This window comes from Bidens hawaiensis, unplaced genomic scaffold (genome assembly GCF_021521415.1).
Source record: "Bidens hawaiensis isolate Kalapana, Puna unplaced genomic scaffold, B.hawaiensis_p1.1 tig00054949_1, whole genome shotgun sequence".
In the NCBI taxonomy this organism is placed as follows: domain Eukaryota; kingdom Viridiplantae; phylum Streptophyta; class Magnoliopsida; order Asterales; family Asteraceae; genus Bidens; species Bidens hawaiensis.
Genome location: NW_027499914.1, coordinates 63,640 through 79,019, shown reverse-complemented (window position 1 = coordinate 79,019; position 15,380 = coordinate 63,640). Strand labels below are relative to the sequence as shown.

Here is a 15,380-nt window from a genome sequence, read left to right as displayed (position 1 = left end):
AGGTGACAACATTTAAAACCTTGAAAACACGCATATAATCGTTTAATAATCTCTTTGAAAACAAGTCCGCATAATAGAATTTTGTTGTCATGACAAATCTTAGATTTTTGAAAGTTGATTTATAAGATTTGGACGATATGTTAATCGTTAATCTTGAAAGAGTTTATAATTTAAAAGTGATTATTTGAACACATAAGGTTGTTATAAGTACACTAGTTGTGTGTGTGTATATATATATACATAAAAAAATTTAGGGAAAAATGAAGCTTGCGTGTGTATGGGGGGGTAGGCTTCGAATAGTTAATGGATTGGAAATTTGGTGAGGAGTGAGTGTGTTTCGGTTGGCTTGCATAATTGGGTTTTCTTGAGTTGGATTGATGAGGTTTGTTGAGTTTAGGTCGTTTGAGTGGGTTAGGCTTTAGATGATTTGTGTGAGTAGTGGTTAGGCTAATAGGTGGCATTTTGCTTATTTGAGCCCAGGTTAAGTTGATGGGTTGGATAATTTGATCTTGGCTAGTATGGGTTGAGATTTGGTTTATATATGTATTTTGTAAGGAGTGTTTGGGTTGCTATTTTGATATCAAACTCTATGGTTGGATGGGTACGGTGTGACGATATGGTTTGTAATTTGACATAGTAAAGATCGAATGATCGAGTCATAGTTGGGTAAACTTTGGTTCGTATATGTTCAAGGCATTCGTGAGTGTGTTTGTTGGTGTTTTTGAAGTATTAGGATGGTGAGTTTGATAGGTTTTCGTGGCGTAGAAGTGTCGGTAGTTAGGGCCTTTTGTTGGGTTGATTTTTTTTTGCATATCTTAGACTTGCATGGGGTTTTGGGTAGGTGAGGATATAACGTTGACGTTTTAGGTTTCGTTCATATTGAGGAAACATTTGAATGCTCGGGAAACTTTTGAAGTGGAAGGGTAGTTTGATTTAAGGTGGTAGTTTGAGATGGAGTACGGGTGTTTGGGAACTTGGGGTTGCGTCTCGGGAAATTTTTATTTATTTTTTTTACCAACAATAAGTATTAATTTGGAAATATCATAATTTATAAATAGTGTTTGAAGCCTTCATAAATCTTTTGATAATTAGAATTACAAGTTATTATGTATAAAATAAATATTGAGGTTCAAGCTTGTGAATCACAACAATTTTTTTGCTAAAAATTTTCCACTAAAATGAGAGTTGTTAAGATACGTCGGGTCGGCTTAAGTTGTAAAATAATTTACGAGAAAATTTGAAATAAATCAACCCGCATAACGTAAATCGTTCTTGAAATGCTTAAAATTACGTAGTGGAAGACATCACGGAAAAACTAAGATAATAAGGTTTGCATTTTAAGGTTTATTGTAAAAATAAGAGTTGATCGTCATGAGGAAGTAAAATAAATTTTTTTTATAAGGATCAAATTAAAATTTTGCTTATGAGGAATTTAAAATAAGTAATTTGAATGTTAAAATTTGTTATGAGGTCTCAATATTGAATGATGAATGTCGTTTTAAGAATACAAAGTTGCGTAATGAAAATTTTTTTTACCAAGTTCGTTATCTAATATCGTGTAATGAAAATATCATGGTAAGTTAGAATGACCGACATTGTAAATCGAGAAATCGCGAGTAAACGATTTTTGTCTTTAAGGTAAAATTTCTATGAAGTTTTGCGTGAGGATTTCGAGAAAATTACAAGCTATAAGTTTGTGACTTTCTTGAAAAAAAAATCTTTAAGGTAAAATTTCTATGAAGGTAAAATTTCTATGAAGTTTTGCGTGAGGATTTCAAGAAAATTACAAGCTATAAGTTTGTGACTTTCTTGAAAAAAAATTCATGACAAAACTATCATAAGAATTTTAAAACGCGGAAAAACGTATGATATAAATTTTTATTTGTGAAAATTTATAATGAACCTAAGGTTGCACGATGAAAGTTGTTATGAAAATAAATTTGGGTAGCGAAAATTTTTACCACGTGTATTATATAATGTAGTATAATTAAAAATGTCGTGAGAAGTTTAAATGATTAAAATTTTGAAGTGATCGTCCAAAATAAACGGAATAGTTATAAAAATAAATTTTTTATAAAATTTTTGTACAAGGACCATAAAGACAATTTAAAGTTTATACAATAGCAAAATTTACTTGAAAAGTTGAGGTGAATGTAACATCCCGACTTTCAAATAATAATATTTAAATATATTATTTATTTATGGCTTAAAAGAAAATTTCTCGGCATAATAGAAAAATTATAATATTAATAAAGAAAGTTACGTTTAGCGATTTCGCGTTAATATTAATTAATATCTAATAAAGAAAAGATCATGGACTAAGATTAATTAAGGTGGGTTAGATGGTAATGGGCTTTAGGTCCATGGGCTTTAAGAGGTATAAATACCCTCTTAAACCATCCTACAACCCTAACTCTCATTCCATCCTTTCCATAGTCTCTACACACACTCCAAACACACATACACCTTCCTTACTATACATAAACGGCCAAGAGAGAAAGAAAGAGATCTGAGACCAAATCAAGCTAACTATTATTAGATATTCTATATATAAGGTAGATCCAAGGATTTAAGTTCTTAACCAAGCCAAACGACAACAAACGAACACGAAAAGGTATGTTCTTGATCCTTACAGATTACGTTTTCATTAACGCTTGGCCTTGAAACTTAAAACGAAAGTAGATCGAGTATAAACGAACATTAAAGCTGGAAACTTGATGGTAAAATGGAACTTAACGAACTCGTACCTATGAACGGCTCGTTAAAAGAAACCCTAGATCTAGTTTGAGTGTTTAAAGCCTCAAGATTCAAACTTTATGATTTCCCGAGTCAAGTTTTACCCGGAAATGGTCACGAGAACGTTTATACTCACATATAACAATTTTGCCTATTTTTATTCATTCATTTATATCATTATATTTTTGTTTGTGACAAAACTGGTGATCTACTCACTCAACATGTGTTGTTGACAAATATATATTTTGTACGCATTTGCAAGTTATAGATTTGGATTACTTATCGAACTGAAGCTCACGTAGAGATGACTTTAGGATAATAAATATATACAAGAATAGTTGGTTTTGTATTTATAATTTTCTTTATTTTTGTTGTATTTAAATGTGGTTTGATAATTAATAAATTAATTAGATATTGTCGCTTTATAATTTCATAATAGTACCTTGAGAGCTGTGGCAATCAGCTCACGTCCCGTTATTTTTGTCTTAAGTTGGGGTGTGACATGTATAACTATGCAAGTAGTGATTGTAAACCATGAAAAACACCTAGTTGCTTAACATATGATACAACCTTTGTTACTTGGTGTACAACCTAAGATGCAACAAAAAGTTGTAATTTAATATATATAGTAATTTCATCCAAGATAATATTAATAGTTTTTAATAAAAATCTTAACTTTGATTTTGACAAAGATCATAAAAAGATTATCTTGTTATGAAAAAGAAAGTGAAAGTTAAGTGATGGCACTCAAGCATCTATTGAAAACATGTAATCTGGCATGTTTAGAGCATTTGGACAACATGATTGCTTAGTAAAATTAAGGATTTAAGGGCATGTTGTTTGCTTCTTCTTTGGTAGGTGTCACACCCCCATTCTAGGCCTAGGAGGCGTGACTCGTGGTTGGTACTGTTTTTGTAAATAAATCAGAGTAGCGGGTTTAAGCAGAAGTCTTTATAAAACAAAGGATCGTTATCATAAATATTTACATTACAAAAGAACGAGACGAGAGTCTCGTTTAGTATTACTTGTTTATAAGTTACAAAACCACCATGTTTTAATATTTACATAAAAGTCATCCGAGCCATCGGATTCTTGAGCTTATTCGTTCTTGAGCTTACTTCGTCTTGCAAGCTCTATTCCTGATTACCTGCAAAATGTTAATAAAATACGTCAGCAACGAATGCTGGTGAATATGCTGACGCTAAAATATTTTCTTTACTTAATTACCCCTCGAGACTACATAAGTCTCGGGCCATCTTGGCTTAGGAATAATCAAGTTATAAACAATCATTATAAACTTGAGTCTCTGCTTGAGGTCACCTCAGCAAAACACCACAGCGTTTATGACATAACTTAGGTACTATAAATATACACAAGGCCATTCCCCACTCGGACATAACTTAGGTCCGGCCCATAGTGGCTGGAGGTCGTGACCAGGCGTGGTGCGATGTGTCCACCGCGTTCCACATATGTAAGGATCCAGACAAACGTATACCATAGCCTGAGGGCTGGCTTATACTCTTATTTATAATGTTTTTAGAGACACGTAGCCTCATGTAAAGTTTTACACGTAACACGTTTATTTGTTTGAAAACAAGTTTGTAAAATTGGGGCGTATTTACCTTTCAATGGGATCGGCTTCCAACACCGTCCGTTAGTCTTTCTTCGCTATCTCGCACCTATAGTACGAGTATAACATTCATTAGTCGGATACACGATCCGGCTTTAAGACCTTTAGTCTTATTATCTCGATGAACCTTTAGTTCATTATTTTACTTTAAAACCTTTAGTTGAAAAGTAAATTTTGATAAACCTTTAGTTTATAAAACCCGACGTTTCTTCTTCATTAAGAAACGTATTCTTTCTTTATTATTATTTAAGTATACTCATTATACTTAAATAATATATTTCATAACAAAGATTATATATATATATATATATATCTATATATAATTTATCTTTATTTTCTTTGTTATATATTTCTTTGTTTATCATCGAGTATAATAACGACTCGGGGTATTAAGCCGTTACAATATATTATTATTATTTTGGTCAGGCATCATGCCTACCTTGTTCGGCTTAGAATACCCTCTATACTTGGGCAGCACTCCGACTCTATTCGCTTCTCAATGCTCACTTGATCAACACTTCTTTCTACATTCGGCACGCTTCTCGAGACACCAACATCTTGGCACGCACTTCGAGGTAATCACCGGGCTTGTCGGACAACACTTGGGGATGTCACGCAAATCGAGGTGACGGGTTCGGAAATTGAGGTTTCGGGGCACGTTTATCGAGGCGGAACGTTGCACGTATTTCGAGGTAGAGAGAGAGTCTAGAGAGAGAATATGTGTGTGAATTTGGGTGTGCAAATGGCTGAGCTCGTGGCTGCTATTTATAGACTCGATTTTGGACTCCATCGCGCTACGCGATGGGTTCCTTGGCAGGCCCATCGCGTAGCGCGATGTAGGCCTGCTGAGTCAGTGGCGTAGACCTGCCACGTGTCGACACATGGCAGGCGCCGCCACACGTGGCGCACGTACTGCCACGTGGCGGCAGACGCTGCCACCGTGTGCCACATGGCACACGTGGCATTATCTGTCAGACACCCCATCGCGGTACGCGATGGGATACTCCTTTGGCCTATTGCGTGGCGCGATAGGTCATTAATTTCAGTAATTACATTTTGGTCCCTGGAGTTTAGAAATTGGCAGAATTGGTCCCTTGATTTTGAAAAGTTGACATTTTTGGCCCGAAATTTACGTGATGTTACAGTAGGTTTCAAATATATAAGTTTATTTTAAAATAAATGTCTATAAAATAATTCTTGGGTACATTGAAGATGTGCAATGACGAATCTTGAACAATTAATCTAGATGGATCGGAGGAACGGAGGATCTTAAATTAATAATTTGGATGAGTGCCCAAGCTAAGAACCACCACATAAAATGGAGCTTGTTTACGAAACCGAAAGTTTTGGGGTCAATTCCCATTAGTGACATTCTTGTTTTTAAAAAAACTTTCTTGCAATTTTTATACTCATCACGGATCCCAAAAAATTTCAAGAGATTTTTGGGGAAGACCATATCGGTGTTTTTTTATCATGCTATATATATGTAGTATAATGTAGTATATTGCATATCTATACTATATATAATGATAAGTAAAATACAATATATAATACAAAAGTTACAATTCAACAAAGCATGTTGTAAAAGGGCAATATAGTCTTTTAAAGAATAAATTTAACGTTCATCAAACATAGTTACAACTTTGTTCCCTTAACTTTAATAACATTTTGTAAATTTAAACAATACTTACAACTATATCCCATAATCTTTAACCTATATAATCTATTTATTTTCACTTTTAACCCAACTTCCTCACAAAATTTTAACGGTCATAACTTTTTTATACGTTAATATTTTTTGTAAAGCATTACACTATAAAAACGAGCATTTTACTATCTTTAATTTAAGTATCATATTGCTATAGCTTTTTTAGTTAAAAAACAACATTTTACGTATTGGTGTTTGCGGTCTGGTTTTGATGGTTTTTAATTAAACTGTTTGCCAAACCGTTAGTAATGTTTTTTTGTCGTCAAAAACCGAAACCACCCCGTTGAAAATTGAAATCAGCTTAAAAGTTAAAGAAAAAAGTCAATTGTTAAATCAAACCAATGACTGGTTTGAACGTTTCATGGTTTCAAACCGAACAATGAACATACATAAATTTGTAATGTGATTACCAAATTCAGCATTTCTCGCTGCATCGTGCGGGCACCCATCTAGTATTTAGTATATGTATTACTGCAATATATGTAATATGGATTTCTTTACTCTCCTATAACATTATATGTAAAATTACGTAACATAAAGATAATTACGTATAAAATTACATTATCTATATAATTACATCACAGAGAAAAATATTACATAAAAAACGCAATCTAAGGAAAATAGAAAGAAATGAACATAATAATGAAGTGTTTGAAAGTGGTCCGTAATTTGGAAGTGTAATTATTTTTGTATTTAGCCTGCATAAGAATTATGCTAAATGTAGCAAAGTGTTAGGCCCACTGACCCAATGAAAAAAGATAAAAGGAAGGAAGGGTAATGTTGAGTGTGAGATAATGTTCTTGTCAAGTGCCCATCATTTATTTCCACTTTTCAACCGCATTTATTTACTCCACCATTAAATTTTTATTTTTTTTAATGGTAAACTTTTATAAACAACCAACAAACACCGAAAAATCACTTCCTCCACAATCGGAGGAAGTTACCAATTCACAACAAGAAAAATTACATTAACGAGATCTTACACCAATTCGTCCAATCTATATGCCTTTGAAAAAAAAAGTAAAAAGTAATAAAAGTTAAAACTAAACTTCTTACAATAATTAATTCCTTTGAAAAAGAAAAAGGTAATAATAAAAATAATAGTAGTTACAATGGACGAACTCGACCGATTCCGAATTTCTCAAAAACTATGCCAGTATCGAAACTGTCTTGGTTGGTGCTGTAAAAGCAGAAATTCAATAAATACAAGTACATGTATCTATTCTATTTTTTTTAAAAACATAATATTAATATCAACAATAGCATTTGTTTATCCCTATTTATCGCTACAAGCAGTACAAACATTATTAAGTATTTGCAGTTGGAAGTGGGTCCATGGTGGTTAAGTAAAAGTAAAGAGGTATCCTATGCATTAGCAGGTTGTACTCTAGAGTCACGAGGCTATTAGAATAGGTGGTCCAATTAAATTCACATACACATGAAGATGGTGAATTTCGGCTGGGAATTAGGTTTGGTTACATTAACTTTTTATATATATTATGACATCATGTATTCCTTCTCTCCTAAGTCCTAATTTATAAATCTTGTTCATTTTATTTTGGACAAATATTACAAAAACCCTTACCTGAGTTTGCTAAAAAAAATGACACAACAGCTTGAACAGGGGTGTATTCAACGGTTTAACTCTATAGTTTCATAAAAAGAAAACTTAAACTAAAAGATAATACCGTGATATGGGTTAGGTCGATGGATTAAAATTGATTAATCCATAGTATAGAAAAGGCCACCGGATCAAAATTTTAATCAAAGGCTAATATAGGCCGCTAAAAGTCTGACCAACAGTCTAAACAATAAAATGAAGGGATAATTCCTAAAATGATCCTAAATAGAAGAGAGAAAAATAAAAAGATCTTAAATGGATCCACATTCCCAAAGTAACCCACGCAATTTTAACTGACCAGACGCTTTGGAAAAATAAACGACGAGATTTGTAATCCAATCAAAAGTTGACACGTGTAAAGGTTCTTACACGCCAAAAATCTCGTCTGTCCCGACCATATTCTTAAATAAATCCACTTTTTAAAAAACAGTCCACCAAGACTGTTTAAAAATGTTTCTTCTCTGGTCAGTCCATATTTTCTTTTTCTTGAGATTTGCGTCTTTTTAATTTCGTCTTGGTAGACGCATTTGCATTGAATTTGTACCAAAGAGTTCATATTCTTATATTTTCTTTTTATAAGTTTTAAGAGCTTTAATATCGTCTCGACCGATAGGATTTTTAGTATTCCGTCTTGACCGACAATATTTTTTATTATTCCGTCTACTCCGACGATATTTTTAATTAAGTTTTATGTGACCCCACTTTCATAAATAGTATTGATCTTCTTCCTTGTTCTTAATGTTCACCTAATAAAGATTCAAACTTCTGTAATTATCTTGTTAATCTTCAATTAGGTTTCATGGAATTTGATAATATTGTAGTGTGTTACGGTGGTGAATGGCAAAACAATGATGAAGGAAGTTGTGAATACGTTCATTTTGTAGTGTGTTATTGTAAGAACCAAAAACCCGGGACCCAAATCCGCAACCTCGACTTGATCTCCTCTCTTATACTTCATTTTGTATGAATGTTAATGATGATGGATCGGATGAAAAGTAAAAAACAATAAGAAGATATAGGAATATTGTTACGAGATTTGAACTTTAAAGATAAGAAAATATGAGAATATGAACTCTTTGGTACAAATTCAATGCAAATGCGTCTACCAAGACGAAATTAAAAAGACGCAAATCTCAAGAAAAAGAAAATATGGACTGGCCAGAGAAGAAACATTTTTAAACAGTCTTGGTAGACTGTTTTTTAAAAAGTGGATTTATTTAAGAATATGGTCGGAACAGACGAGATTTTTAAAAATCTCGTATGGTGTGTAAGAACCTTTACACGTGTCAACTTTTGATTGGATTACAAATCTCGTCGTTTATTTTCCAAAAGCGTCTGGTCAGTACAAATTGCATGGGTTACTTTGGGAATGTGGATCCATTTATGATCTTTTTATTTCTCTCTCTCCTATTTAGGATCATTTTGGGAATTATCCCTTAATGTATATTGTATAGGTATGGGAGATTATTAAGTCATGATGTTAATGATACTTTATTCAAATGAAAATTTAATTATTAATTTATTAGGTTTATTCATAAATTCATATGTGATTGCGCCTAGCTCGAAAGATCTTTAATTTCATGATGTATAGCGTAAAATTAAATGCTGAGTTTACACACATTTATGAAGCTAATTTTACACGAAAAACCTTTAGTTTTGAATATGGCTGATGATTAGGTGTGGTCGTGTAACTGTACATACGCGAGTTTTTTTTATCTTCTGGTATATTTTATTTGCGCTATGTACAAGTGGTTATTGTGATCCTCGCGGTTCTATATAAAAAATGGTTATGCATTGAAGGCCCCCTATAGCTATAGGCACTTGTGTGTTTTCCATATATTATGCACTTGTGTAGTTGGGTTATGATCTTTCCACATGAAATATTGGTAACATTTATATATAAATGAGCATTAGTAGAGAATGTAAGAAATGTATTAGCACTTATACATTATGTATAGAAAATAATCATATGAAGTGGAAGAGAGAAACTAGGCAGTTAAAATGTGATTCATGAGGCACTTATATATGTACCATTTTTTTATGTCTCTCTTATGTACTTGCTTAATGCTTTATATATAGTGTAAAGAAATCTTGGACATTAGTTTTGTCTCATCTTATATCTAGGATAGGCATTCTATATTTGTTTTAACTTTTGTATTAAGTATCACATATGTTTTTAGACTTTTAGCAACTCACTTCAAGTTTTGTAACCAGGGCCCACAAGGAATATCTCACCAACAAGCATTAGCTCAAGTCACAAGACATGGTACACAAGTGCATACTCAAGTACCACAAATGCATTCTTTTAATTCTAAACCGAACACATACCAAAGACTTCCACCTTCCATCCCAAACCATAATACTACACATGAAATGTCCAATGTACCCCCGGTAGCCGTCGATAAGCCCGCTGATGACAGCTACAAATGGAGGAAATACTGGCAAAAACAAGTCAAGGGCAGTGAATACCCGATAAGTTATTATAAATGCACTCATCCTAATTGTCCCGTTAAAAAGCAAGTTGAACGGTCTGTCGAGGGTTTGGTGACTGAGATTATTTACAAAGGACAACATAACCACCAACCGCCTCAATCTAAGCGTGGAAAAGATACTGGTAGTGGTAGTTCAAGCCAATACGAACAAGGGTCTGAGGGGCAAACGAGTAATTTTAGCCATTCGAGGTCAATGCATCAAGAATCTAGTCAAGCTGGATATGAACATTCGGGATCGAGTGATAGTGATGAAGTTGGTGATGATGTGAGTAGAGGAGATGAAAAACATGATGATGGACCTCAAGCAAAAAGGAGGTACTTTTAATATTATTATTTTTTATATACTAATATGGTGGTGTTCATGGCTCAACTTGACCCCATGAAACCGCCTAAAGTAGCCACCAGTTTGGTCTCAAGGTTGTTTTTTTTAAGTTCGACTGGTTTACGAATTTTCATACCGTACCAAACAGTTTGATTTACAGTCTATACTCAAAGCCGATTAGAAATATAAAAACTTAAGTGGGCCATAGGATGTTTGGGCTATGTAGCCTTCTATATTTTACATATATGAAGTGGGTCTTATGAGTTTTAACTATTGGAACCTTATTCTTTCTTTATTTTGATTGTCTTTCATCTTTTTTATATTATAAAGGTCCAATAAACCCAAACTGTGAAATTTATAACCAAATTCAAGCCACACTAAAAGTCTATTAGGTTAGGCTTTAATTTAATTTCAATGGTTTGGTTTTGGTTTGCAATGATCAAAAACGGTTAATAACTGTCTGGCTTAAGATTTCACTTAAAACCGTCAAAACATAAACACCCCTAGCTACTTGCATATGTGGTTTAAGAAAATATGTACACGTTTTGTCAAGTTTTTCAGCCTTATAAACATGAAGAAATACAAATTTACACATTTTATAACTATGAACAGTGACAAAAATGTACACTTTTCCTAAGTGATATATATATGGAAAAAAAGTTGTGCAAAGTCACATATGTGTTGTACTGTTCAAGGTGTAAGAACATATCTTGTTGAACAAGTACTATTGTTATACTAAGTTCTTGTACATATAATGTGTAGGAACACCGAGGCCAGAGGTTCGGACCTGGTTGCATCTCATCGGACAGAACCTCGGATCATAGTCCAAACAACAAGTGAAGTTGATCTTCTTGATGACGGCTATAGATGGCGCAAGTACGGACAAAAAGTTGTTAAAGGAAATCCCCATCCAAGGTTAACAATTTATCTTAATTAGTTGTTTCTAATAAATAATAATATGCCATTAAAAAAAAGTTGTTTCAAATGATAAAGTTTTCAACAAAACACACTATAAAACATATTTTGTGTTATATGGTCTAATAAACAACCATACAATGATATTTTATACGTAGGAGTTACTACAAGTGCACCAACCAAGGGTGCAATGTTAGAAAACATGTCGAGCGAGCCGCAAGTGACCCAAAAGCCGTGATAACGACATATGAAGGGAAACACACACACGACGTGCCAGCGGCTAAAAACAGCAGCCATAACATAGCCGCCGCCTCCTCTCAATACCAGCCGCTAGAATATCCAAACCGTCAACAACAACAACCACCACCCACCGGTCTTTTACAATTTAAAGAAGAACAAATAACATGAAGATCAATTTAAGTTTGTTACAATTGTGTAAGTCATCTTTTGGTGAAGATTTCTCATAGTTTGTTTGCTATAGTTATTATTTGGTTAAATCATATCACACGACAGGAAAAAGAGTAGAAGTTAGTTGAAAGTTCATATCATATATTGTTGTTGTAAATCATACAAAAGTTAGTGTGTCCCAGAAACAGTGGCTAGTGTTCTTTTTGGGCCAATGTTCTGTTTACTTTTAACATTATTAAGATCTTTGTACCAATATTGTGTTGTTTGAAAAATTGTTACAAGAAAGTTTCTTATTTATTTATATATATTTTTTTTGGCTGAGTCCAGTTTGTGGATTAATAGATCTAATTTTGTGCTTTTGATTTGTTTTTTTTTAATTTATAAATGAAGGTTCTAAAATTAACATATTCTAAGGAATTAAGGATTGAGTGATTGACAAGCATGTAAACTTTAGCCTATAGTAACTTCTACTTGACACTTGCATAAAGAGTTTGAGGAAAGTGGTGGTGTGATTTTTCAGCAAGACATGAAATCACAGTTTTGGCTTTAGAACATGTTCAATTAAATGTGTTAACTTCTAGTCTAGATCATGTTGGGTTCGCGAGTTATCTCGTTTAACATGCTTGTGATATAAATTAATACAAAAAATTATGATTTATGTCATAATTGAAATTGACAGAGTATTTTACACACGTTTATAACAATAAAGGAGGAATGAACCTCACGGTTCTTTAATTTACACACGTAATTGTTTTATATACATTTGTGTTTTAGAGCAGTGTTTAGAGGTGCACAAATCGGTTTTTTTGAAAAAACCGGTTCGGTTATTAACCGGACCGGTTTTTTTTATCCAGAAAAAAACCGGTTCGGTTAATAACCGGACCGGTTATTAACCGGTTTTTATTGCTGAAAACTCAAACCGGCCAAACCGGTTTGGACCGGTTTAAGAACCGGTTAGAACCGGTTATTAAACCGGTTTTTTATAACCGGTTTTTAATAACCGGTCTAACCGGTTAACCGGTTTTTTTTTTTTTTTTTTTTTTTTTTTTTTTTTTTTTTTCTTTAGGGTTTAGGGTTTAGGGTTTCGTTGTTAGCATTCTTTGCTTGGAAGATTAAAAACACATAACTTTCATTTATAGCTTTTACATTAAAAATACAAACATTAAATCGTTATCGCATATTCGTAACTCAAAAATACAAACATTAAAGAATGCTTAGACACGATTACATTAACAAGTTGATGTTTGTTACTCATTTTCTTCGCTACCCGATCCCGAGCTATTCCTTAGGTAATCGTCGTACGCGGCTTCTTCATCGGTCATTGGTTGAATGTGTCCTTGATTGACCTCGTCTTCATACAAGGCCGCCTCATAGTCCATTTCCCCCTCGAGTGAGCGTTGATGTTGTGCCCTGTCTAAAGAGTCCAAGTAATCCTTGTAGCAAATCGACATCTCTACAGCTGCTGGAGTGAGTCGAGTCCTCCTAATCGATATAACCCTGCCAGAAACAGAAAAAGCAGACTCCGAAGCTACCGTGGAAGCTTGGACCGTTAGTAAATCTTTGGCCATGGCGGCGAGGATCGGAAACTCATCCTCCTTACCTCTCCACCAAGCCAGCAAATCAAGACTTCTAAATTCATCCGGAGTCATGTGTTTCACAAAGTTGGTACCACCATACCTTCCAAGTTCACTGCTTGGGGTGTTTACCCTTTGACGTTTACCGGCGTCTTCCCAAATCATGTAGTACATCCCCATTTCAAGGTCGGTTTGGGATTGGGATTGGGCAACAGCTCTTAACGAGTCATGAATTTGGGAAGACGACCCGTGTTTTGTAAGGTAAACATCATACATGTTTGCCAATGTGGTGTTGAAATCATTCTTTAAAGTTTGGCTATAATAGGGGTTTTGATCGTCGTTTAACCCTAGCTCATCACAAATTTTTTCTATTAAAGCTTCAACACCACCAACATTGATGCAAGGGTTTAACGCAGCCGCACAGGTCAAAACAGCGGGTAGTTGTTGAAAATATTTTATAAATTTTTCTTTCATTTTTGCACCCATATCAAAATAAGGTGCACCCCTACAATGAATTTCAGTCAACTTTGTGCACATGACAGCAATTTTTGGTAAAGCAATGGGGCTTGTTGGATAGTAAACCCCGGATAAACTAGTTGTGCAAGATTTAAAAATTTGAAGAACCTCCGTAACGATCTCAATCAATAACCAGTTTCTAGGATCGTACGGTGCACATTTACCCCTACTTGACATTATTTGATGAAACGCAACTAGTGATTCTTTTTGTTGGATGGCTTTCTCAAACATATCACAAGTCGAGTTCCATCTTGTTGGACAATCCCAATTGGGCCCCAACCATTGACAATTAGCTTCATCACAAAATTTTTTGTATCTTGAAAATGTTTTATTGTTGCTAAAAACATCTCGTAACATTCTTTTAAAATTGTTTCTTTGCGTTTCGATCACGTTTAACCCATCTTGCACGGCCAAGTTGATAATATGTGCAATGCATCGGCTATGAAAAAACGCTCCATCACAAATAGGTTTATACTTTAATTTTAAATGGCCAACCGCGGCCGTATTGTTGGACGCGTTATCAAACGATATTGAAAAGATTTTATCTTCAATCTTGTATTGTCGAATGACTTTATCCAAGAGTTTAAAAATATTTCTACCCGTGTGCGGGTAATCAAACAATTGAAACGCAACGGTTCGTTTCATCATTTGCCACGACCGGGGGTCAACCCAATGAGCCGTCACACAAATGTATGAGTCGGGCGAACCATTAGGTACCGACCACACATCCGTTGTTAAGTTCACACCAGTTTGTAAGTTTGAAAAGTATGAAATTAGTTCGGATTTAGCGTTTTTCCATGCTTTAAGCATATCTCTTCTAAGGGTCGAACGACTTACGTGTTGGTAGCGTGGTTGAACATACTTTTGCATCATCTCCGTGAATTGAGGGTTGTCGAAGTGGTTGAAAGGAAGTGATTGTTGAATCACAAAGTTGCCAAACTGTTGACGTACCGCTTCAAGGTCGTACGTAAACACCGTTCCTTGATTCGTCATCTCCGGCTGCGAACTACTTCCGGATTCGTCCTTCAAGACCTTGCAAGAGGGCCTTTCTACATGAGCTCTTAAACTGGAGTTTGCTTCTTTGTTATAAAACTTCAAACAATGTTTGCATCTAGCTTTTTGGGTTCCGTTAGACATTTCGCATAGGTCGAAATGTTGCCAAATATCTTGGTTTCGTTTCGTGGGGATGACCCGAACGACGGTTTCTCCCGTGTTCGAGGCACCCATGTTGACCGATGAAGCAGCACTTTGGGAGGCCATGATAATCGACTACGAATTAAGAGTGGTATACTCGAGTATGAAATAAACGACTACGAAAGAAGAGCGTTTGGAGTTATAATCGCGTATGAAATAAACGTTTAGAGCTTTTGGAGTTGTATAATCAAGTGTGATCTAACCAATACCCAACCTAAACTATATATAGATGTTTGTGGGGGTAAAAAAACAAAAAAAACGGCT

General features: G+C 34.4%; 1 protein-coding gene across 1 annotated transcript; it reads left to right on the top strand.

The window, feature by feature from the left end:
- The first annotated feature begins 9,584 nt into the window (after positions 1-9,584).
- Positions 9,585-12,116, top strand: LOC143600839 (putative WRKY transcription factor 3). The gene is made up of 3 exons (XM_077078405.1): positions 9,585-10,502; positions 11,272-11,424; positions 11,583-12,116. Exons 1-3 carry the CDS (start codon positions 9,991-9,993, stop codon positions 11,830-11,832), a joined length of 915 nt encoding a protein of 304 aa, XP_076934520.1. The 5' UTR covers positions 9,585-9,990; the 3' UTR covers positions 11,833-12,116.
- Positions 12,117-15,380: the final 3,264 nt, after the last annotated feature.